This window comes from Blennius ocellaris, assembly GCF_963422515.1.
Source record: "Blennius ocellaris genome assembly, chromosome: 1".
NCBI lineage: Eukaryota > Metazoa > Chordata > Actinopteri > Blenniiformes > Blenniidae > Blennius > Blennius ocellaris.
Window position 1 is genome coordinate 12,224,565 of NC_137650.1, and position 24,910 is coordinate 12,249,474.

Below are 24,910 nucleotides of genomic sequence, written 5' to 3' on the forward strand. Positions count from 1 at the left end.
CAGTTACACACCCCTCAAGATATTGAGGGTTGCTGATTAAAAAAAAAAAAAAAAAATCTATAAAGATTAAGAGCTCAAACAGATACTGTAATATCCACTATTTTGGCAATGACAGTTTTATTTATCAGCCCATTTCATTACAAATATAAAGGGCACACGTGATAATAAGTGGCAACAGCAGGAATGAACTGGGATAAACAGGAATAATCGGTACACACACACACAACTAAAGCAAAAACTATCTCGACTTTCCTTCTTTATCACTCTGAGCCTGACTTTCGCTAATTTCCTGTGGTGAAATGCATCCTTCATTTCAGATATGGAAGGACGATCCTTTTCCTTCTCCAATCTGGTCAGTGGAATCACGAGGAGATTCTCCACGGAGTTTGAGTTGCAGGAGGTATTCAGCAATCCGCGGGCCTCAAACACATCCAATTCCATACTGCTCTTCCCGGAAGGGCATTAAGAGGGACCGCAAGGTAACAAAATGCCGTTTTTGAAAATGAGTTTCTTTGTTGTTTTCCCTCTCCAGTTGAACAAATTCAAAGAGGACAACCAACACGTCGGTTTTGGCTCGGCCACCTTGGCCCTGGAGCAGGCCATAGAGAAGACCACAGCCAACATCAAATGGGTGAGGGAAAACCGAGCAGAAGTGCTGAAGTGGTTCACTGAGGAGTCCACATGAGAGCCCGCAGAGTCCGGATCACCCTCCCTCTCCTTTTGTTTTGCTCGTACCGTGAGGTCACGGCTGACGATCACTATAATCATCAAGAACCACTAAAACCCCTCTTTGACCAAGACCGTGTGACTGTTGCCACACGGGACGTCGCTGGACGTCAGCTCCAGTGTGGAAGGACCAGAGGAAGAGGTGTATTTTTCTCTTTGCCATTAGTTGACGTGTGCAGCTCATTTATACGAGAATCCGACTCGGAGCACAAAGCGCTCCGGAGGGGGGGAGGGGGGGAGGGGGGGAGGGGGGGAGGGGGGGGGGGGGGGGACCTGTGGCTGTTAGGAGTAACACGACTCATGATGGGATGTAAACATTCATGGACTTCAAACTGCACTTCAAATTGGTGTCTATGAAGAAAATAAATAGAAGTTAACATGTGTGTGTTCATTTGTCTTTACTCATAAGTTCTTCCTTTCCTTGTTGCATTAACTTCACCTGCTTCCTCCGTTCGTAATGCGTATGAAACCAATTCCCTTTACATTGTGTTCGACCTGGTTTTCTTCCTGGTTTATGTCTGTTCAGTGTCTGTTTTTCATTGTTCTGGCGTTCCTTTCTCGTGTTTCATTAATTCCGTCATCTTTCCCGTGTGTCCTCCTTAATCTTCGTCATGTAGTCTTTTGTGCTTCCATTCTGTCTCAGTTTGTTTACCTCCATTTAGGCAGGTCTCTTCTGTTTCTGTTCGTTGTTTGTGCTTAACCTTATGTGCCAACTTTGATTATTCCCCTAACAGCTGCCTCTCATCCCCCTTTTCTTTTATACAAATCTTCTTTTGACCCTGAGTTTGTGCCAGATCTTCTTCTGCATCAATTATCTGTGGTATTTCTCCTTTTTCTACATTTTATCTGAATAAACATATCGTGTTCAACTGTGCTGGTATTTGAGCCATCTTATGTACGACCTTGACTGCTTCAGGCTTTATTTCCATGATAAAAGAACATTATTTACATTTTGCTGACTGATTAGAGCTAAATGTATTCATAGTACTTTACTTTTTCCTCAATTTGTTATGTTGCACTCTTATTCCAAAATGCCTTAAATTGATTCCTCAATGAGCAAAGGCTGTGAATACATGTACATTTTTGATGTCTTAGTTATTAATTCTTAAATCTACAGTCGTTTAATTTGTCTCATCATTTTTGAAGAAAAAAAATGGATTTAACTCATTTTAGAATGAGGCTAATAACACTCACTGGGGAAAAAAAGTGAAGTGCTGTGGCTACATTCTGGATGCACTGTGATACTAGTAAGTCATGTTATGAGAGCAACAAGCTTTAAAAGTTGGTTAAACATTGACAGATACACACCGCGGAGCATCCAGGGGTTAAATACCTTGTACTGCAACAATAACAGTTTTAGATCCTGTTTTCTTGAAACCAATCTGCGAGAAACCATTGTTCCATTGCAGTTTCAGAGAAGTTACACATGCAGGCAGCCACATTTTGATAACAGTCACCCTACACATAGAAAACACCAAACTGCATGCGTGCAGAAACCAGTACAATGATAACGTTTAACCTCCTCAGGCCCATGATGATGTTGTCGTAAATGTACACTTTATTGGAGAGTCACTGTTAAATTCAAACGAATGAGCAGCACAAACACTCTGGGATGTGTTGTTGTCGATCCGCTCACACGTGAGGGTGGAAAAACTATTGACTGCAACAGTTGAGGGCAACACCGTGGAGTACCAGAGGTGCATGTACTTCAAATTGTGTTTTCAGGGTCATTTCCAAAATGCTGCACATTGGAAGCTGTTTTCAAAAGGTGCAATTGAATTGTAAAAAAAAGAAAAAAACAAGTTGAAATGTTCCCTTTTCAGTTTGCATTTTGCTTGTTTTGCTAAAAGCACAGCACCAACTGATGGCCTGGCAGGTGAACTGCATCATTTTTGATGCTTTCTATGCATATGGCGAACGTCATTGAAATGTGGCTGCCTGCATGAGTAACTTCTCTGAAACTGGAACGGAACAACAGCTTTCCGGCAGACTGGTCTCAAGTAAACAGGATCTAAAACCGCATATCCTTTTGGATGCCCACGCATCTGAGAATACCTGACTGTGATGATGGATGACCAACTGAAACTAACCAAAATCCAACGTGTGCACATTTGTTTCACTTCCAACGAACTGATCAGTCATCAGACACCAACGCCTTGCTGACAGCTCAGCAAATGTGTCACTGCAACACAACACAGGTTTACTGGATTTTACTGGGGACCCGAGTTTAATGTTAAAGTGCTACCTCTGAACAACTGTTTAATCTCTAAGGTTAATGTAATTCAGACGTCCCATTCCTGGTTAAGGGTCCATATATTGCTTCTGATCACTTGATCCATATGAACGGACTGAAGCTCGAGCTCAAGAAGGTCGACATCTGACACTTGCCGGACTGTGAATCTTAAGAAAACTCTTATCCTTCCCCAGGAGGAATTTTCTTTCATGTACGTTCACAGTTGTGACCCTGATGTTGCAACAACAAGAGTTGAAGGCCAAAACGTGAGCTGATATAACGTTTTACTGAAGTGGTGGAAAGGTTCAACGGTTTCTTTTTTTTTTTTCCGACTGGATTTCACACACTGACGGGAATCTGTCAACGCTGAGGAGCACAGAGTGTGGCAAAGGTGGAGCAATTGGTATGCTTGAGAAAATCACTCAGATGACAGCATCCAGCTCTAAGCTCGGGCTTAATAGGAGCACATCTTTGCACAGGATGGAGGCATGGAGACAGAAAGTTTAATGGATGTTGTTGCGCTTGAGGTTCAGTTTGTTTCTAAAAAGGTGTGTCCATTTGAAATTAATACTCAGTGTTGAAACACCTAATGATGTATAATTCTGAAGTCCACAAAGCTGCATGTCTTCACCAGCGCAATGTCAATGAACCAGGTGTCTGACGCAACAATACCCATCATTCCATCTGCAAACTAGCTGGACAGAAAGTCGCGGTGATTTCATGACCAATTTTCTTTGCACAAAACAGCTACCAGACCCTTTTTTGAACACGTCCAGCTCAGGCAGCACACAAGCTACAGCAGCGCTCCAACGTACCACCAGTGAGAGATACCATCTATCGAAATCAACCCTTATTCACAAGACAAGACAGGACATGTTTGAACTATCTGTGACTGGCAATGATGGCATAATCTGCTTTCAGGGGGTTGTGAAACATCTTGCTGCATTTGGACAGATTGAGTCTCACTTGACTCACACCTGGATTTACTTCAGCTTCCGTCCAACGTGTCTAATCAGCATTTTCCTTTATAGTTAAGGAAGTGTGGGGTGTGAATCTGTTCATTCTTCGAGAGTGGCTGATGGTACTTTCACTTTTTTTTAATGAAGTTTCCAGTGTCTGAAAATCAGGTGAATCAACTGAACTAAGGTAAGACAGATGACTAAAGGTTCTCACAAACAGTGGGATTTTTGGCAGTCTTAGACCAAAACTCAGATCGCGGGAGAATTATTTGTTCGCGGTCGCGACTCAAATCGAGCTTTGTGCACAATTCTAGGATGGCCAAGGTTTTATCAATGCAGTATGACATGGTGTTGTTATCTGGAATGGTAACATAAAATGCTAGTAGATGCATACAAGTACTTACTTCAAGCTGTCTTTGCTAACATTAGCATCCCCAGTTCGCCTCTCTTTCCTCGCCATGACCGCAGCCAGGTTCTTTTCCTTTTTTTTCAAGATTTTTCTCCAAACATAAAAATATCTCAAGGGCAAATATTTTAGTCTTTACTTTTCCTGAATGTATGGTGCGCGCTATTGACAGTTTATTCTTACATCAACTCGATTGTGTAATCACTTTGAGTTGGCGCAGATTCAACTCGTACAGTCTTCAAAAACGATTATTTAAATTCGTCTTGCGCAGTCGTGAGCGGTGTGAAGGCTTTGCCGACCCCGACGGCTGAAAACCGCACGGTTCGTGGAACCTCAACAGTCATTGTTTTCAACATTATTGCATTTATTGCCTCTTACCGTTTGTTCGCCAGCCCGAGGCCAAGAAAAATATTTCCAGGGTTTAACATGTTGAGAGGGTTTGCCGAAGATCTATATCTAGAGTAAATAAGATTTGTTCAGGCAAGACTTTATGGCTGCACAGAAAGATTTCACTTCCGTTCGCATTTATATTATGACATAATCTTCCCCTGCAGCATGTTGAAAGATGTCTAAGTGCAGGCTGCTGAGCTTGTCCCACCAGTGCGTGTAATTGTAGTTCACTACCATCCATCATAAATATTCTCACGTGTGAAGTAGGTGACTTCACAGCTCAGGTACTCACTGTGTATTTACCCTGAACAAGTTCGTCACTGTGGTGCATGATCCTAAATACATTAACGGAAGGCTTCAGAATCACGCATCATTTAATACTAGTCAGTACATTATAGGCACATTTCTGTTTTGAAAAATATTGGCCCCGAGAAAGAAAATGAATCAATGAATCTATACATTTATTTTTCATTTTAGAATGCTGAAACTAAGTCTATTTATATTTTGACTCCAAAATGTTCGGACATTAGAATGTTTGCAGTAATGCGCTTCTCTTTACCAATACTGCAAAACGTGTTTTCAAACGAAACACGTGTTGCAGTTTGGAAAACAAAGTGTGTTCAGGGGGTGACAGGTCAAGTTTAACATTTGGACTCTCTCTGATCCGTGCTGTTGTGATTTGATATTGTGTTACTAAAATCAGTGCGTTAATCCCTCAAAAAGATTCATACAATAAATATATGTGTTGATAACTGGTCAAATAGTCCATTCCCTCTTTTAGCCTGCTACAGCGCATCAATTCATGGATGCCCTGATGAACTCTGGTCATACGAAGGTTTTCAGAGGAAAAAAAAAAAATACACTTTAGGTGTCCAAACTGCAGCCCACCATCCGTTCTTATCAAGCATGATTTAAGAACTGAGGAAGCTTCTCAGACAAGAGATGAAACATTTTAAAAGCCATAAAAAAGTCCATCAGTGGCTGAGCGTAGAAAACAAGTTGAACATGCTGCCTCTATTTATACGTTGGGGAAAAAACAAACAAAAAAAGAGTTTTAATTCAAATTGCCTTATTGGGAATTATTGTCCAAAGGATTTCATTTCTTTAAATCATTGTGTTACATATCTGCTTATCTTAAACATTTTCTTCATTCATTTTTGCAATTTTCCATTGTAAAACACTTCATATAGAGTATTTACGAACTCCAAATACACTGGTTATGTTTGTATAGGTTTATTTCGCTGCCTTTACTGTTTTAGGACTGGTTGGATTTTTTTTTCTGTTGCGTGAATGAAGATGTTAAAATGTTTACACCACGGTGTCAAACAGTGGACAGACACAGAGTGAGACAGAGGAATTGTTGGACCTCAAGGTTGACTAACCTTCACACATAATGGACGCAATCTGATACGCTGGGAACACTGAACTGAACTGATAACCCTTGAATATGTTTGCTTCACAGCACTTATCTAAAGATGACTACCAGCTTAGACATGACTGGTCAAAAGTTTCCTTTTTTTTTATTTTTTTAAAGGAGATTGAAGGTCTTGATTATTATGAGGAAAATGCTTGCGCAAATGTTCCCGGTTCTTGTCTGTTTTCATCAAATCTGTCGCAACCTGAATCATAAAGTCATTTATAAAAGAATTCCTTGTTTTATCCTGGCCACCGCACTGGCATTTCTCCTGTCCTGCAAGAGAGTCCATAACAAACACGTCCAGACTACAGAGGATGGCAGACCACTGTCCCCTCCAACACAAGCACCAGCATGAAAGAGACCCATTGTGCAGTGAGCCTCAAATTGTGATGAAGGATGGACTCGACTACTCCCCAAACGAGGAGAATCAAACAATGGTGCATGGCATCTCCTCACTTTTCTCATGTTCTACACAAAATGCAACGCACCTCGACCTGAACACTGAACACTCGGCCATAGAAAATAAAGCTGATTAAAAAAAGACAACTGTTTGACAAAGTAAAGTTGCATTGATATAGTGTGAAAATACAAAATAAACAGATTTTGCTTTTGCCAGAGGGCCAAAACCAGAATAATCGTAAAAAGAACCCAAAAACATATAGATAGTAGCATAATTTAACTAATAGACATTGTGATGGACAACAATCGTGCTTTATGAGTCAGACTCAAAAAGTTGATTTCACATTGTGATTGTACGTCGTCTAAGTTCTGTCAAACGTGGTTAAGAGGGTGACTTTGTTCTGCACTACCTTTCCTGTGAGTCTGTGCCAGAAACCAATGTGCTGATTTGTTTTAAACATCCTGTAAACACTGATTATTGCGATGACTCACAGTAGCTACCTGGCCGACCAAAGGTGTTAATCACTCCCCGTGGCTTGTCAGTAGTGCTGATTTGACTATGACTTTGTGGTTTTCTTGATAAAGGAGGAGCGGTTGGTTGGCAGATCTGCCATCGTTCATCCCGATGCTTCACTTCCACTTAGTTGATCATTGTACGACTACCAAACTTATGTAACTCTTTATTATAGTCCATGTTGATCAAAATCCTGATGTAATGAGGACAATTACATTGTTCAGAAAGGCAAGGGAAAGACAAAAAAAAAAAAAAAAACATGTGTTCAGCATAAAACACTGGAATGTAAAATGGAAATGTTCTTTTGGTTTTGCCAGACAAAACAATTTCAAGGTTTTCGCATCATCTGAGGTTGAATGAAGTTTATACTATTGTGTAAAACCATAACTACCCCATTTCAATTCTGCAATTTTGGACTTTTCTGTAGCGGGCGGTCACATCTGTTTACACTCAACATGTGAAATGTATACACACACACACACACACACACACACACACACACACACACACACACACACACACACACACACACACACACACACACACACACACACACACACACACACACACCTCGGAGCTTTTTTAAAAAGGCGTCCACTCAGAGCTTCCCTGCAGATATACATTTTACAGATTACAGATTACACCGGATTTGTTGTTATCTCAACGACATTTTACAACTCTGTGTTTTGAACTTTCTCACCCAGAGGACTTAATCATTAACTTTGGGCCGAATCAAGCACGCCAGAGCATAAATAGCAATCTGTGCCTTCCCTCCGTAGTATTCTTCTCTGGTGGAAAGATGGGGAGAGGCTTCTACATCAGCAAACCCGTGGCGGTAGTCCTTCTGGTTACGTGTGCTGCGGCCGTGGCCACCATCATCGCCCTCTCTGTAGTTTACGCGCAGGAGAAATCAAAGAATCTGGAGGATCCTGCCTCCACGACCACAGCCAAGCCGAGCACCGCTCCCACCGTCACCACGCCGTCCGGCCCGAAGGAGCCCTGGCAACAGTACAGACTCCCAGACTCCCTCTCTCCCATCACCTACAACGTGACCCTGCATCCCCGGCTGGAACCCAACAGCGACAAGCTGTACATCTTCTCCGGCCACTCCACCGTGGTGTTCACATGTCTGAAGGAGACCAACCTCATCCTCATCCACTCCAACAAGCTGAACCTCACCAACTTCGAGGGTTACCACGCCAAGCTGAAGGGCCTCCATGGACAAGACGCTCCCAGCATGAGAACCACCTGGCTGGAGGTTCCCACCCAGTACCTGGTCATCCAGCTCGCCGGCCCGCTGAAGGTCGGCAGCACCTATGAACTCTACACCGAGTTTGTGGGAGAGCTGGCCGACGACCTGGGAGGTTTTTACAGGAGTGAATACGTGGAAGACAACGTGAACAAGTACGCAGTTCTTTCATTACTTTTCATGTAACACAGATAAGATAGTTGTAACCACCTTTGTAGGGTTAGTGACCATATACTGTAAGTTCCAACTTTTAATTATTTCTTTAAAACTAACTGATATGAATTCATCACAATTACAGAACAAATCACTTTTCTGGATTAAAAACAACAACAACAAAAAAAAAAACTATTGTAAAGATACTGAGTGGAGAAATTCAGCGTATTTAGATTTGTTTACACCGTGAGGTGTGAAAGAAAATGTAATTTTGGTTAGCTTGACATTTTTCGGGTAGATTTTCATCAACCAATGTATTGAAATTCTTTATTCCAAATGTTTCAACTAGAAATGGGTAATTGTAATATAATCTTACATTTTGGTGACTCCTAATGGTTATTGCAAGTACAACACTGGGCTGTAGATATGCTGAAATACAGTTTACTGGTTTACTGGTTACTTGGTTTTATCTTACTGTGGATAAAACTTGTTTTTCCAAAGTAAGATAATGCACAGGTGTGATAAGATAAGCCGACTTTCCCAGAGATTAAACCTCATTGATTTTCAGCTGTGGTCTTGCGCTTTTGCACTAAAGCTAATTTTATAATTGTGTGTCATCAACTTCAGTTATGAAAAATGTGCTGGTTAAAAAAAAAGAAAACATTTATGCATTCTTCTTAATTACTGTGTTTTCTCTCATGTCACACAAGTTTCAGTCATTTGGGTGCCCATGTGAATTAAATTCAGAAGACATTCAGAGACTAATCAGACACTTGTATTTGGAAAGGATATCAGTACATACTGCATGGGACATAGAGGTCACTATATCAGTGTTTTTCAACCACGAGATATAGTCAAGTGTGGTGGGAAATTATCCAATTTCACATTTTCTCTAAGAAAACATTTACTCTCTCAGCCGCTGTCAGCAGTGAGAGTAGTGTGCAGAGTAATCTTGTATAATTACTGTAGCAAGCACCACGGAAGAATTGCTCTGAGTCAAAATTCTATTCTACCAGCTGAACACCAGAGGCTTTTACTTTGACATGAACACCCACAACCAGAATTTCATAATAGGATGAGACTCCACACAACACATTTCACACTCATGGTTGCACACCAACATTCAACAAACCAAACCAAACTAGACAAAATAATTAACTACAACTCGTAATATAAACAACCACCAATGCCTGTCCGAGACCGAAGACAAGAGAAAACAAAAGCAATTTTTTTTTCCACACCGGAAAAACGACTTTTTAGCTCAGTTGGTTAGAGCATGGTGCTAATAAAAGCCAAGGTTGTGGGTTCGATCCCCGTACGGTCCACACAGTTTTTTGCCCCCAATAGAGAAATTCAGTTCTTTTTTTGAAGCTCTGTAGTTAAACTGAGTCAACCCAGTTTAACTACAGACTCAAGCGATACTTGCAGCTAAAAAGCCCTGCCTTCTTTAAACTTAAACTAAACTAGATCAGTGTTTTTCAACCACTGTGCCGCGAGATATAGGTGTGCTGTGGGAAACTATCCAATTTCACATTATCTCTAAGGAAACACTTACAGTGAACACAGGCAGTGTACAGAGTTTCATGTATAAATATTATGACCAGTTGAACACCAGTAGATTCTATTTTGACATGAACACGTTTACCAGAACTTCATAACAGGATCAGACTCCACACAACACACTTTCACTCATGGTTGCACACCAACATCCAACAAACCAAACCAAACCAGACGAAATAACTAACTATCTGAACCGAGAAACAAAAACACAACACAAGCACAAATCAACACACACAACAACCCCAACAATAACCCTCAATAACCTCTGGCGAAACATAACCTGAACTCCCATCATGCCCTGCAGCGACCAACTCCGTGATCGCTAAAATACTCTTCACCACTAGATGACAGCACAGAGCGTTTCCGGTGAAATGAAACTTAACAGACGTCAGTCTGGTTAATCACCACCACCTGCTGCTCCCATCTTGTATCAAAGTACTGTGTCAGTGACAGTGATGGAGAAGTTTTTGAAAAGGAAGAATCTAACCAGGATATCAGGTCTGTGTTTATCCATCAGGTCCAGGTTTCACACTGAGTGAGTAAAAAGATTTGGTTGGTGGTGTGCCTCGAGATTTTTCCAAAGAAAAAAGTGTGCCTTGGCTCAAAAAAGGTTGAAAAACACTGAACTGTATGACAGCAGAATACTGCTGCAGTATCACTGTAAAGTCATCATTACAACTGACAGTTTTGACAGATGCGACCTTTATCTGCAAAGTACAACACTTCCCCTTGACCCCTGACCCCGGACCCCTTGCTTCTGGACCTCCTTTAATCGCTCTCCTGGACTCTCAGGGAAGTCTGACCCGCACTGTAGCTTGCATTGACAACCGCACTCTGAGGACACACTGATCACTGATTAACACTTTTTGGCACTCTCACCTTCACACTGGATTAATGAATGATTACATTTTCTAACCTGCTGCTTCCAGAGTTGTTGCCACCACTCAAATGCAGCCGACAGATGCCCGGAAGGCCTTCCCCTGCTTCGATGAGCCGGCTATGAAAGCCGTCTTCCACATGACCCTCATTCACCCCCACGGGACCGTGGCACTGTCCAACGCCATGAACCACGGCAAGTTCTCCAGCCCGACATATCGTCTCGCCCTTAAAAGTCTTCAAGTCTGTTTTTAAACATCAAGTATTTTTGCTTTTATTTAATTTTTCTTCTTCACGACACCACAGCCAAACACGCAGCAGTAATAACCCTGACATTGCTGCTCTGCTCTCTCTGACCCCTCACAGTCCCGACCAACATCACCGTGGATGGAAAGGCTCTACAGCAGACCCGCTTTGACCCCACAGAGGTCATGTCCACCTACCTGCTGGCTTTCGTCGTGTGTGAATTTGCCTCCATCAAGTCGCCAGAGGAAACACAAGTTTTGGTAATTATACCATCAAGATTATAGAAACAGAGTTCAACAATACCGAACTGCACTGCTGGAGGGAACTGGAGACAACAACCTCAGTGGTCTGTCGACTGTCTCCTGGTTATTTATTGATCAGAGTGGTTATTTGCTGCCCTCTGCTGGATTCTCTTTGCCCTACCATCACTTTTTTTTTTTTAATGGCATTTGAAGAGTCACCGCTTTTCATGCTTTCAGATCAGAATCTGGGCTCGCAAGAAGGCCATCGAGGAGGGCCAGGGAAACTACGCTCTAGAGAAGACTGGACCCATCTTGACTTTCTTTGAGGAGTACTACAACTCCTCATACCCGCTGGAAAAGTCAGGTGGGAACCAGTGTTGTGCAAATGACTCAAAGAAATGAATAGTACTTCATCTGAGTTCTTAAGAAGTAGAGGAGTTCCTGAAGTGAAAAGTTAAACGTTATAATGTGTTGCTCTGACACATTGGAGTTGCTGAAATTACTTCAGGTTGTTGGGGTAAGATGCTCTATCACCTTAAAAGAACAAGATTTTTTTGGAATCCCAAAAGGAAGAATAAGTGTATTACAAAAATACAATTCTGAAAAGAAAAGTCCTTCTTGCAAGAGGCAGATATATTATACATTGATATTATTGACTGCTGGACCTCTTGAATAATCTCATTAGTAGGTTCGTCCAGGAATAAGTAACCATCAATGCAAAAACTTCTGCTAATGCTGAAGATAACAGTTGGTGCAAAAAACACAAACATCAGCTTTTCAATTGTTTGGTGTTTTTTTGTGTAGCAAATGAAGAAACAACTTGCAGAGTGGTTGACATTTTAATAACTATCATAATATCATTTATTTACTTGTGACAGGGTGGGTGAGTTATATAGAAGATGTGAAGACACTGGCCAGCTACTGAGCTGGATATAAGTATATGAACTACATATTTGCCATATTAGTCCCATGAACCAAGCAGACCTGTATCGTTAAAGCACCTTGCGTCTGTTCTGTATGGAAAAAAGACCTTCAACAGCTCTGATTGTTTACAGACCAGATTGCTCTTCCTGACTTCAGCGCTGGAGCCATGGAGAACTGGGGCCTGATCACCTACAGGGAGACAGCACTCCTATACAATGAAGGCGTTTCCTCCAATGGAGACAAGGAGTGGGTGGCAACCGTCATCTCCCATGAGCTGGCTCACATGGTAATAAACAAAAGGCTGATATTCCTTCTCATGTAACTCAATTTTTGTATTTAATTTTTTTTAAAGAAAAACATACATAATTAAAGAAAGCTCTGTCCTTTCAGTGGTTTGGGAACTTGGTGACAATGAGGTGGTGGAATGACTTGTGGCTCAATGAGGGATTCGCCACTTATGTGTCTTACCTTGGAGCGAACTACGCCGAACCAGACTGGAATATGGTGAGTTTGGATACCCACCGAAGAGTTACTCGCTGTGACGTATATCCTCAGTGTGGTTGCAGTTTTATCTCGTCGAATCCTATCACTGTACAATGTTCCAACATTTTCCTGTCCTGTGCCATTTCCAGACAGATTTAATAGTCCTGAATGAAATTACCGGTGTGATGGGTGTGGACGCGTTGGCCTCCTCCCACCCGCTTTCGTCCAAAGAGGTGGACGTCCAGAAGCCCGAGCAGATCAGCGAACTGTTTGACTCCATCACCTACAGCAAGGTGCAAAATCACGTTTACGCATTTTTAGCTCATGTCTAAAACTGTTGGTAATGTCACTGCTCCTCCCTGAGAGACTTCTGGTGATATCAATAAAGCTGTTCATTCACTAAAATAGCTTTTTCTTTCTGTCCCAGGGCGCTTCTGTCCTCAGGATGCTCTCTCACTTTATTACAGAGGAGGTTTTCAAACAAGGACTCCGTGTAAGTAAAGGCCTATTTTGGTGAAGTCGGCATATCTTTGTCTGCCACAAAACTTTAACCAGTATATTGTCTTCTCTCTCTCTTTTTTTTTTTGCAGACATACTTAAAAGAATTCCAATACAATACCACAGACTACAAAGACCTGTGGAAACACCTGCAAATGGTAAGATAACATCAAACTCATTTTTTAATTTAAAGTGTGGCGTTTCCTTTCCATACCAGATAACTGTAGCAGGTCATCAGCAACAGGAAGTGTCACCCAGAAAACAAACACTTAAATGTTTGAATGCATTGATTTTTAGTCTCAATATTGAAAGTCTGGAAATAACAGGTGACCTGAGGCTGGTCACTTGAAATTTGGATTGTCATGATTCTGAAATTGCAAAGATGTGTTACCTTTGTATAACTTCACTTTATAAGTAACCTAAAGAAGACATAGTGTCAGGTCTCCTTCAGTGTCATCGTCAAGTCCACGTCCACGTCTGTGTTGTCGCTTACTTTTTAAAATTTCGAGTCACCTGTCTTGTCTGCATCTCAGTGCACTTTCTTTTCCTGTTCTAACTCGTGTCAATGACTTTCACCTGTGTTTTCCCTTGCATGTCAATTTAAACTCCCTTCCCTCATGTCTCAGTGTCTGATAGCCACTTTATTTTTTATTTTTTAATTGCTCCTTGGTTTTTTTTATATGCCTGTTCTTGACTTCTCTTTTGGATCAGCCCTTTGGATACCCCTGCCTTGGACTTTTGTCAATAAACTCTCACTCCTCTGCTTTTGGGTTCAACCTGATCCTTGACACATGGCCAAGAAAATGTATTATATACCACGATCAGATGTGAGGGCAGTATTTATGAGAAGAATAAATCTCTGGGTTTGAATGATTTCACTGAGGAAAATCTTAAAATTTGATGGGGGAGTTGGGGTTAGAGGAAGGAAGGTGTATTTCAAAGGAAAGTGGATTGCGTTCTGTGTATTATTAAAATGACCCTTTTGCCGTTACCAGGCAGTGAATAATGCTCACATATCGCTGCCCGACACTCTGGAGGAAGTCATGAACCGCTGGATCCTGCAGATGGGATTCCCAGTGGTCACCATCAACACTCTGACCGGAGAAATCTCTCAGAAACACTTCCTGTTGGACCCAGACAGTGTGGTGGACAGACCCTCGGAGTTTGGGTATGTTTGTCAAAGTTTAGGACAACATGCAATAAACTAAAAAATAAGTCATGTGGTGCTCTATTTAAAACTTGACACAACACCACAGCTATGCTCAAATATTCTCCATGTTTAATGAAATAAAAAAAAATGCTCAGATCAGTTATTAACTACTGGCAGAAACTGTTCTTTAAACCTTCGACATGAGCTCCTTATTCTACTGCTGCTGCTTCATTTTGTGCATAATGGCACATTGTAGAGACAAAAATAAGCATTTTTCTATCATTTCAAATGCAGAAAAGACACCCAAATTGCATTATTTTGACAGATTTGCGGGCCATGTTTTACTCTGCTTACAGGTAGACCCCCACACCTGATTGAACCTGTTTTTAAACCCAATTTTCTCTTAACCCTCGAGGGTTTGGTTTGTCGTAGCAGTGGTGGGATTTGAAATGTAACCTTCACTGGTCTGAATCCCACTACAGACAGGACACCGTTTCCTAAGCAAGACCCTTAACTTTGAATTAGATGAGTTGAATGCAGATAAATCATTTCCCCAAGGTGATCAATAAAGTATTCCCAGAACAAGCCCAGTTGTAGAGCAGAGTTTATGAAATATTAACATCAGCCTCATGAGATATACTAAACTGACTTCCTCTGTTTGTACACCCCTGGTATCTGCTCACGCCTGGCGCTGGATGGAACTGGCTGCAGCTACAAGTGGTTTGTCCCTGTTACCTGGATCAAGAATGGAGGAGCGGAGCAGCAGTACTGGCTGGTTGACGAACAAGGTGAGATTCATTTCAGGTTGCACTGTGGATGATAAACACAATGCCAGAACAAACATTCATTTCTGATCTCCATCCCAAACAGCTAAAAACCCAAACTTGACCCTGAGTGCTGATGAGTGGTTGGTGGCCAACATAGACATGAAGGGCTTTTACAGAGTCAACTACAATGCGGAAAACTGGGAGCATCTCATCACCAAACTGAGCTCCAAGCCTGAGGTACAACTCATGCAATGAATATCTGCTGTGTTTCTAAATGACGAGACAAGACTCAGCTCCTCTTCTCACTTTTCAGGATATCCCAGTCATCAACCGGGCACAGATCATCGACGACGCTTTCAACCTTGCGAGGTGAGACCGCGTTCCCATAAGGATCCACTAACAAATTCTGAAACAGACAAACCAACACGTATGCATCGTTTTTCAGGGCCAAGATAGTCAACACAACTCTGGCTCTGAGGACCACCAAGTTTCTGAATAAGGAAGTGGAATACATGCCCTGGGAGACGGCCATCCGCAACCTCAACTACTTCTACCTCATGTTCGACCGCAGCGAAGTGTACGGACCCATGCGGGTTTGTGAAGCTTTGACTACCCCTTGAAATCATACAAAGGGAATTCACTGTTAATGAACTGTCCATCGTGTCTGAACAGGAATTTAATTCAACCACATGTTTTACCTTCATCTCTCAGGCGTACATTAATAAACAGGTCACCCCTCTGTTTAAATATTTTGAAAAACTGACCCTGCACTGGACAGAGATCCCGAAAAGGCACACTGACCAGTAAGTACTGTATGTTACCGCAACTGCAATTTATAAACATTTTTATATTTTCAACAGGAAAGCACCAGTAGGACTCCGGTTTTTGTGTTTGAGTCATTGTTATTGTTAAAGTGAGTTTTATTGTAGTGTTCACAGTGACTGTAGAAACAGTACTGAGTATGAAATGAAACCTTCAGGTCAATACGGTGCAGATTAGATTACCCCCATGGGAGTAATCTTTGATTTGTAAACCATGTTCCCATTCTGTTCTGTGACCGACTGAATCCTCCTAAACAGTTACTGTAGCATTCATAACATTCGCTTTTAAAAAATTCCTTTCTCCATTTTTTTTTTGATGGATTTCTTTAGTTTTCTGCAAGTAGTTGACCATGTGTTCTGAAAACAGATGGTTCAACAGTAATTCTTCTTTAGCTCAGCTTTTAGCAACACAAGACAACTACAATTGGAGTTGTTCGCTCAATGAATTCAGCTCTTTCTTTTGAAACTGAAACACCAAAGAAACATCTGAGAATCATATGTGAGAGCAGCGTTGTCTTCTGAACCCATCCATTGTACTTCAGCACTGCACGAAGAGTCACGTGGGGATGCTGTGTAGCAGAAATGAACAGTCCGAATAATCTGACGTGAGCAGAATGAATATGTACACAAAGACGAATGACAACGTTGCAACGGATCAGAATCTTCTAGTTTTGTTTTCATGAAGCATTTTTCTTCTGATGAGATTACTTATGTCCATGTGAGGACGGCTACTTTTCCCCCTGTCAGTTGCGTATAGGACTAAATCCAATCTCATCTATTTGTAGATGCAAAGTGTGTGCACTGTGTGTACTTAATATGCAGGCGGAACTTTTGCAATTGGTCGTACTGAGAATATTTTGCATGCATATGGTGAGAGATCCATAAAATGAACCAGTTTGTAATCTGCAGAGCCAAATAGAAGTTGATGGATCTCACAAAATATTTATTAGAATGAATATTGCTGTTTCAGTTTGGTCCAGTGTGAGCAGATGATGAATCCTGTGGGTTTCTTTGTCAGTTTTTGAACACGTTTCCTGTTAAGATACTCAGTTTGATGGAGCCGTGAGCATGTCTCGGGACTCCACTCATCTTTTATGTCTGTTTCTTTTTATTGGATTGCTCTTGTTTTAAGTCCTCCCCTGACATTTGGATCATCCATTCCCAGGTACAACCAGGTGAATGCGATCTCCATGGCCTGCAGCACAGGAGTAGAGGGCTGTAAAGAGCTGGTAACTGGCTGGTTCAATGAGTGGATGAGAAACTCCACTAATAACAAGTGTGTTCATCCTTCACACATTGTCTTTGTCATCGTTTGTCTCTGCAATCGACCTTTCCCACCCATCTCTTCCTTGTGAATGATCATCCCTGTATCGAATTGATTGATTCAGATTCTGATTCAGCCAACATTTACCAAACTAGGTCTCTTTTCTTTCTTTATCAATCCTACCAGGATCAATGCCAACCTGAAGTCTACGGTGTACTGCAATGCGATCGCCTCAGGTGGAGTGAAGGAGTGGAATTTTGCCTGGGATATGTTTAAAAATGCTACTATCGCCTCTGAGGCTGAGAAACTCAGGTACGCTCTGGCCTGCACCAGGCAGCCCTGGCTTCTGAACAGGTAAGTGGCTCAAACACCGTCCCGAATCATTTATCTTCCTGTGGCCTCCGGTTGCTCAACTGTCATGAAATAGCTTTAATGGTGCATGTTTGGATTTTGTTTTGTTTTACAGATATCTGCAGTATTGCCTGGACCCAGAGAAGATCCGTAAGCAGGATGCCACATCTACTATCATTTCCATTGCAAATAACCCTGTTGGTCAACCTCTGGCCTGGGACTTTATCAGATCCAACTGGGAAAACATCAACAGGTGAACTTTCTTCATATTCAGATACTTCAGATATTCCGATATTTCAGCTCCTGTCGTAAAACAGAGTGAGGGTTGGTCATGGAGACGACACAAATGAGTCATGTTCACAATCATTCATGAGCTTTGGGGAAAAGTGCTGAGATGATCAGAATTGATGTTAAAAGTGAACTATAGAATCTGGCAGGGTGTGCACTATTTAGTTAGCTGTTGGTGACACACTCAGTAAACCTTTGCAACACGATTAAAGTTTCCCATTGTATCCCGCAGCTATGGTGGTGGATCATTTTCATTTGGGGGTCTCATTAATGGAGTGACCAAACGATTCTCCTCTGAGTTTGAGCACAAGCAGGTAAAGTTTCACTCTCAAACCAAATTGTCACTCACTCTATCTCAGCATCACTGTCCCAATCTAAAAATGTATTCACTTGTTTTCTCTCCAGCTGCTGCAGTTTAAAGAAGATTATGAAGCGCAGCTGGGCTGGGTGGCAACATCTGTGGAGCAGGCAATGGAAAAAACAAAGGCCAACATGAAATGGGTGGAGATGAACAAGAAACAGGTTCTGGACTGGTTCGAGGCCGAAATCGCTTCTCCAGCTTAGACACATGTTTCAATATGTACAGTAGTTCCTTCTGCAAGGCTTCAGTCCAAATGAAATCAAATGTGAAATCAAAATTTGTGTATATGCTGAAAGGATTTGGAGATCTTTTTTAAAAATGTTTTAAAATCTTTTATAAATTAAGATTATTTGAAGTGTTCACTTGATATTGTATATGGAAAATGTTTTTTAACACACCCACACAACGCCCCCCCCTTCCCCCCTGAAATAAAATGTCTTTGAAATAACTACATTGTCCATCTGTTGGGGCTGCGATGGAAGTATGAAGAGCCAAAAGTACAGACATCGGCCGTTGTCTGCTAATTAGCATACATGCTATTTTGATGGAGTGGAGAGGAGGATCAATAAGTACCTACCTCCAAGCTTCATAGCTTCATATCATTGGGCCTATATATATATATATATATATATATATATATATATGGCCATAGAGAGAGCAGTACACAGCCGACTGACATTATTTTAGGTCGGAGTTACACAAGTAGCGAGGACACGTTCAAGACTGCTCTCAGCTTCAATATATAAGGTGCTTTCACACAATCATGGTTGAAACAAAGTGCTGTACATGAGAAGCACAATTTAAAACACAACATAAAATAGGAGCCTATAATATACAACTAATACTAGGAAACTAAAAGAGAAAACGGAAACCCCAAAAATTAAAAACTAGTCAAATTAGATCAATGCCAATAAGCCAGTGAGTTTTTGTATGTATGTCTAAAGATATGTTTTTCATACGTGGCCCAGTTAAAAGACGTGTGGCTGTGTTTTATTAGGGAGTACATCATTCAACCATAATTTACCACCAGCCAAAATATACCACGGGTCATTATTTAAGCTTTGGGATACCCTGAATTAGAAGCTCCTATACTTGCATTTCTTTTTTTACTAGTCGGTTAGGATTTGGTCCTCTGCTGGAGTGGATGACATTGTTGTGGTTTAACATGACCAAAGTTGCCCATTCCTGACATCTATTAGAGGGTTGTTTTTTTTATTCCACTCTTCTAGATCATGTTTAAAAAAACAACAACAAAAAAAAAAGAACAACAACTGAATGGATTCACCAATGTGAATAACTTATAATTGCTTATTTCTCCCCTTTTTGAAGGCTCTCACCTGTCAGTCACGACTAGAGAGGAAAGGAAAGCGCTAATTGAGTGATCCTAGTGCTTCCACTCACACATCACTCCTCTTCTTCAGAGGCTTTAGAGTGGATGTGCTCCCTGTTTAGCACCTCATTGTCCTGACAGCTGCAGTGTTTACATGAGGAAGTAGAGCGCAAGTCCCCAGTGGATGTGATTTCATCTGTCTAGACTGTAAAATTCGACTTGACTAGAAACACAACAGATTAACAACACGACAACAGTTCTTATGACAAATTAATTTTATTGTGATTACAGGGTGAAAGCTTAATAAATACACAGTTATGTACACAAGAATAATGCATCTATGCCTATATACGGTGCTTTAAAAAAGATGATGGAAAGGCTCCCTGATGGGTTAAGAAATATTATAGTATAAAAATAGTTAACTAGGAGTCACATGTCAACAAACAAACAGACTATACTTTGTTCAAAATAACAAAAAATGATTTCTGTTTGACATCATTGCTGCAATGAAAATGTTTTAGTGGCTCGATCGGTCGCCACGTCTCTCTCAGCTCTGGCCAGAGAAACCGACACTCTGGATCTGTTGCATCCAGTGCTGCTCACTGCTGAAGCAAACTCCACCTGAAACCTGAGGATGGCAAACAGATTGTAAATCATATGGTATAATGTGAAATAAAACACCCATTTTGAAAGCCAGTTTTCATGTAGATCTTGAGGAGTGTTGTAGTGAACGTACTTGGTATGAGTGCTGCAGAGCGGGCAGCGGCTCTGTGCCGAAGCTGCTGCAGTTTGCTTCCTGTGGACCGCAGCTGGCTGAAGGCTGACTGAGGAAGGGACTCAGGGCTTGTGTCTGCTCCATGAAGCCGGTGGCCCTCCTCAGCTCCAGCGCCTCCTCGGTGAGGCCCAGCTGAGCCGACAGGTAGGAGATGTAGCGGATGGTGAGTCGCAGCGTCTCGATCTTGGTCAGGCTCTGTCCCGCCGGCGCCACCGAGGGTGGGAGGTACATCCTGAGGTGGTTCAGGGCTTTGGTCAAATCCCTCATCCTCAGCTTCTCTCTCTCGCTGGCGTTCTGACGCTTCTTACCAGGATATCTTGACCTGGAAATCTTTGTAACCGAGGGGGAAGCAGAAGCCTTGGGAGGGAGCGGGTTTTGTGTCTGAGGAATGAAAGAAGGAGCTGCAAGGCCGCTGAAGACAAAACAGTCCAAAGGAGCGTGTTCGATGCCCACGGTCTGCAGGCAGGTGGGGGAGAAGCAGAAAGAGTCCACAGAAGAGGTTGGCGACAGGCTGCTGCCAGCACTGAAGTAACCCGGGTCTGAGGCCGGATCAGGACCCCGAGATCTGTCAAGTAGAGATTCGCAGTCCAACAAAAAGTTGTTCTCTTGAAGCTGAGGAACGGAACAGTAGGACGCCTCCATCACTGCTGCTGCTGCTGCTGCTGCTGCTGTAGTGTGTCTGTGAGCTGTCAGTGTGTCGTTGGTGAGGCAGGCAGAAGTTAGTGGGCAGGGCAGGGACTCCACTCCATATATGATGGGGAAGGTGCTAGGTTGCACCTCTGATGCCCACCTCTGGTCCTGAGAGGCTCTGGGAGCAGGGACGACACCTCGGCCAGGGGGTCTCATGGGAAACAGGCACACTCCGGCACAAGGTGTGATGTGGCAGCTCGCAGGGGCATCATAAATGATCCAGATTCACACTCTCTGCCCCTGCAGCCTGGGAACATGACCCCACCATGGCAGGAGGACCTGGGTCACAATTGTATGTATTTACCACCTTCTAAAATAATCTGAAACTGGCTCTTAAATCAGATTTTTAGTGTGGTTTTAATAGAAATATTGCTTTCAGGATGCAACTCGTGAAGTTTAACACATTTTAAGCACAATACAGGACATCACTTATTCATATTTATTTGATGGCACATTTTGCAGTGAACACATTTTCCCATGGCAAAATAATAAAAAATACATTTAATGATTCATTTTAATGACACCCCATATGGCCAAGGATACACAGTTTTCCAAAACATCAACCTTGCTTTGAGCTGCAACTGAGTGCTTTAGACATCTTGTGCATGTCTATCCTTCTTTGCATGGTATTTAGAATTTTGGAAACAGAATAACGGTGTGCACTGATTTTCTCATAAATGTTCAGCCTGCCTGAGTAATTAATTCACTATTGAGTACATAAACGTGTCATTTCTCAATTACAATGTTCTCTTACCGCCTGAAGATCGTGTCCCTTTTCCTCGTCTCCTGAGATGAGACCAATCTACTGAGATTTCTAATTGAAAATCATTTAACGCACAGTCAATTATTAAAATCCTCTTCTTTTTTTTCTGCCATTTTTCAACTCAATTATGTTATGGCCCTTATGCAAAACCAACCCTATCACTAGTTATTCTTCTTCAATACACACCTTCATTGACAGGATGGATGGAGGCATGGAAGCCTCCACCAGCCTGGTTTCTCCATCCATCCATTCATCCATCCATTTATGTCAGACCACTGCAATCAGATATAGGGTTTAAACAATGAGCATTTAATTTTCCTATGGTCCCGCCCTGGCCTCTCAGACAGCGGTCAAATAGATATAGCTGTTGTTGTGTTGTGGAGTTCGTCAAGTATGTCCTGTGACTGGATTCCATGCAAGGTCAAGCCGGAAGAAGTGTGCTGGGGCAGCTGTGAGGTGAGATGAGTTTGCACCTCCAGTTGTTTGGACAGCAGTAAGACCCACTGCTCTGGTCTGGGTCACTGGATGAATAAAGAAAAGTGTGCCGCAATGACGACCACAGATCGCACACAATTACTCAATAAAACACAATTACTCAATAAGTCCAAACAGTATTCATGTAATCCTTTTTATTTTACCAAAGATGATTTCTGGGTTTTGTGTTCGGTCATATTCTAGATGTGGCTGCTCCATCATGTTCCCACAAAGCAACGTGTCAAATTTCTCTCCGGAGGTGAAACCTATGGGAAAGAGGTGTGACGTAGTCCCGCACAGCTTTCCGCCATCATGCTCACCCAAGATAAACAGACATCAGAATGAAGGCTACAGCTTCCATAACTACTTTACCATTTATATGTCTGTTTCTATTACAGCTGTCATCTCACTGGCCTGCTGCTCCCCAACACACAGGTTATTTTGCTTTTTATTACAAACACTTCAAAGTGAAAAATCTGTCATCGAATGAAAAGTGGCACTGATCTAAACTGCTTTAAGCCGCCATTAAAATTATTATTCTTTTGCACTTTGGTCTCTAGCCGGCTGTGTTTGATGCTTTTACCTTGACTCATTTATTTTCCATTATCCTGTCAACTTTCTCCCTCCCTCCCAGGCTGATGATAGAGAGGATCTTCCTCCTCCTAATCCACATTAGCTCTGACGGTGTTTACTCACATGTAATGAGTGAATAATCAGCATAGCGGCGCTAACTCTTTCATCACAAGCCCCTTTAGCCCAGATAGTTTATTAGCTTTGCTGTGATAAAAGACCTAAGTGAGTCTATTAGGCTTTGTCTTGGGCTCGCTCCTCGCACTTCAAATGAACCGCGTGTTCGTGGCAAACTAAACACTCGGGCCTGAGGCCCCAGTCTGATATGCAGATCCACACTTCCCTATGAATATTAAAGCCCCCTCGGTGGGCTTTAGCAGGTGATGAGGCCAGGAGGTGAGAGGAAGGTTAGAGTGAGCCAGGAGGGATTCTGGTCTAGACTCAGCGGTGCCCGAGGAGCTCTCCGTGTTTGCAGTGGGCCATTAACAAAGACACACTAAATAAACCAGATATCCTGGAACAGATCTCAGATCTGCTGTGAAAGGAAAGCCTCTGACACTTTACACATGATCCACACCATAGGAGAGGATTTGGGTGAATGGATGACGAGAGGTTTGTGCCTTTTAGAAATATGAAACAATAATGTTTTTTATAATTATTGTTTAATAATAGACAAATGAGAAACTATGTTGTATCGTACCATATGGTACCGTACTGCATTGTATCACATCGTATGGTATTGTACCATATTGTACCATATTGTACCATATTGTATTGTACCACATCACATCATATTGCACGGTAGTGATTCACAACCAGGGGTGTCAAGATTCATGAGTTGCGACGCCTTCTTGATTTTAAGACATATAACATTATTTTATGTCTTAAAAATAGGTAGGTGAGCTGGCATTTAATTAATCTCACAAAACTATCTAGTTTACACTTTTGCTAGTGTACCAATGTAGTTACAAGAGGTTACAAGGTTTCTCACATAAAGGTGTTTATCTAATATGTAAAAGCATGTAATTTCAAGTATATTCAGTTCAATAATGGTTAGATTAAGACAATGTTTCCAGTTGGCTTCTGATTGAAGCTTATTTGGTGGGATGGCTTGGCGGATTGGCCGACAATGGTGCTCACTTATTGAAAGAATTAATTTATTTCAGACTTGATTGTGAACAAACACTCTGTGCTGCGTGCGTAACATTACTCTGGTACACCCAAAACCCATCTACTGCAACGTTCCTTTTTTGCTATAATTTGATCATCTCATCCACTGTATTGCATTGTGATAATATTATAATGTGAAATTTTGTATCATAGTTGAATCCAAAAACATTTGTGCTGAGTCACATCAAGTTGTGTGATGTTGTTTTGCATACTTTCATTTCCTAATGTGTTGTATATAATATCATATTATGTAACATGGTAATGTTTTAGACTAATTTAGATCATATACCTCATGTTTTCTCAGTATTTCCAGTATGAACTTGCAAATCCTTGTGAGCACAAGGACAATGGACCTTCTTCAAGAGAAAGTATACTACATTTACCTTTATCACTTTATCTGCCAATTTAGGAGACCAAAGCCTTGTTTTCATCAGTCCTAAGTGCACATTGTTGAGTTACCACCTGACCGGTAAATGAGAGACCAGATGCGAATGAGGACAAGACATGATATAGATATATATCGTGCAGTTTATTATAAATAGTGGTATAAAAACATACAAAAATAGTTGTATTTACATGGATCATTTCATAGGAAGAAATAAATAAAAGGTAGAAGACCAAAGCTTTCCAATAAATTACACGATTCACAGTGAGGCAGTAAGGACAGTGAAGTAGTTTGTGTCTGTTGTTGGATGATGATCGTACAGCGCCGGAGTGTTCAGCCCCAGTACTCTCGTGGAACCAGCGGGATGCAGAAGTCTTTGCCACACATCTGCTGTACACCAATCGACAGGGAAATATGTTAGTGTTGTCACAAATGATATATATAAACGTAGTGAAACATTGTGAAAGTTACTGTGT

The 24,910-nt window shown here is 41.7% G+C and overlaps 2 protein-coding genes across 2 annotated transcripts in view; both read left to right on the forward strand.

Annotated features, from left to right (window-relative positions):
• Positions 1–685, forward strand: part of LOC308148910 (aminopeptidase N-like) — a gene marked incomplete at its 3' end in the record, with an annotated part of 14,306 nt that extends 13,621 nt beyond the window's left edge. The window contains exon 20 of the mRNA XM_080520475.1: positions 533–685. Within this exon, the coding sequence (XP_080376601.1) occupies positions 533–685 (153 nt within the window). The remainder of the gene's footprint in view (positions 1–532) is intronic.
• A 7,158-nt stretch (positions 686–7,843) lies between these two features.
• On the forward strand, positions 7,844–18,682 carry LOC308145955 (aminopeptidase Ey-like; the record flags this gene model as incomplete). The annotated part of the gene is made up of 20 exons (XM_080517558.1): positions 7,844–8,448; positions 10,936–11,078; positions 11,249–11,388; positions 11,608–11,734; positions 12,426–12,580; positions 12,685–12,798; positions 12,927–13,070; positions 13,205–13,270; positions 13,368–13,433; positions 14,271–14,443; positions 15,137–15,213; positions 15,296–15,429; positions 15,506–15,561; positions 15,638–15,785; positions 15,904–15,995; positions 17,179–17,289; positions 17,464–17,631; positions 17,744–17,881; positions 18,149–18,230; positions 18,322–18,682. 20 exons carry the CDS (start codon positions 7,844–7,846, stop codon positions 18,478–18,480), a joined length of 2,898 nt encoding a protein of 965 aa, XP_080373684.1. The 3' UTR covers positions 18,481–18,682.
• Positions 18,683–24,910: the final 6,228 nt, after the last annotated feature.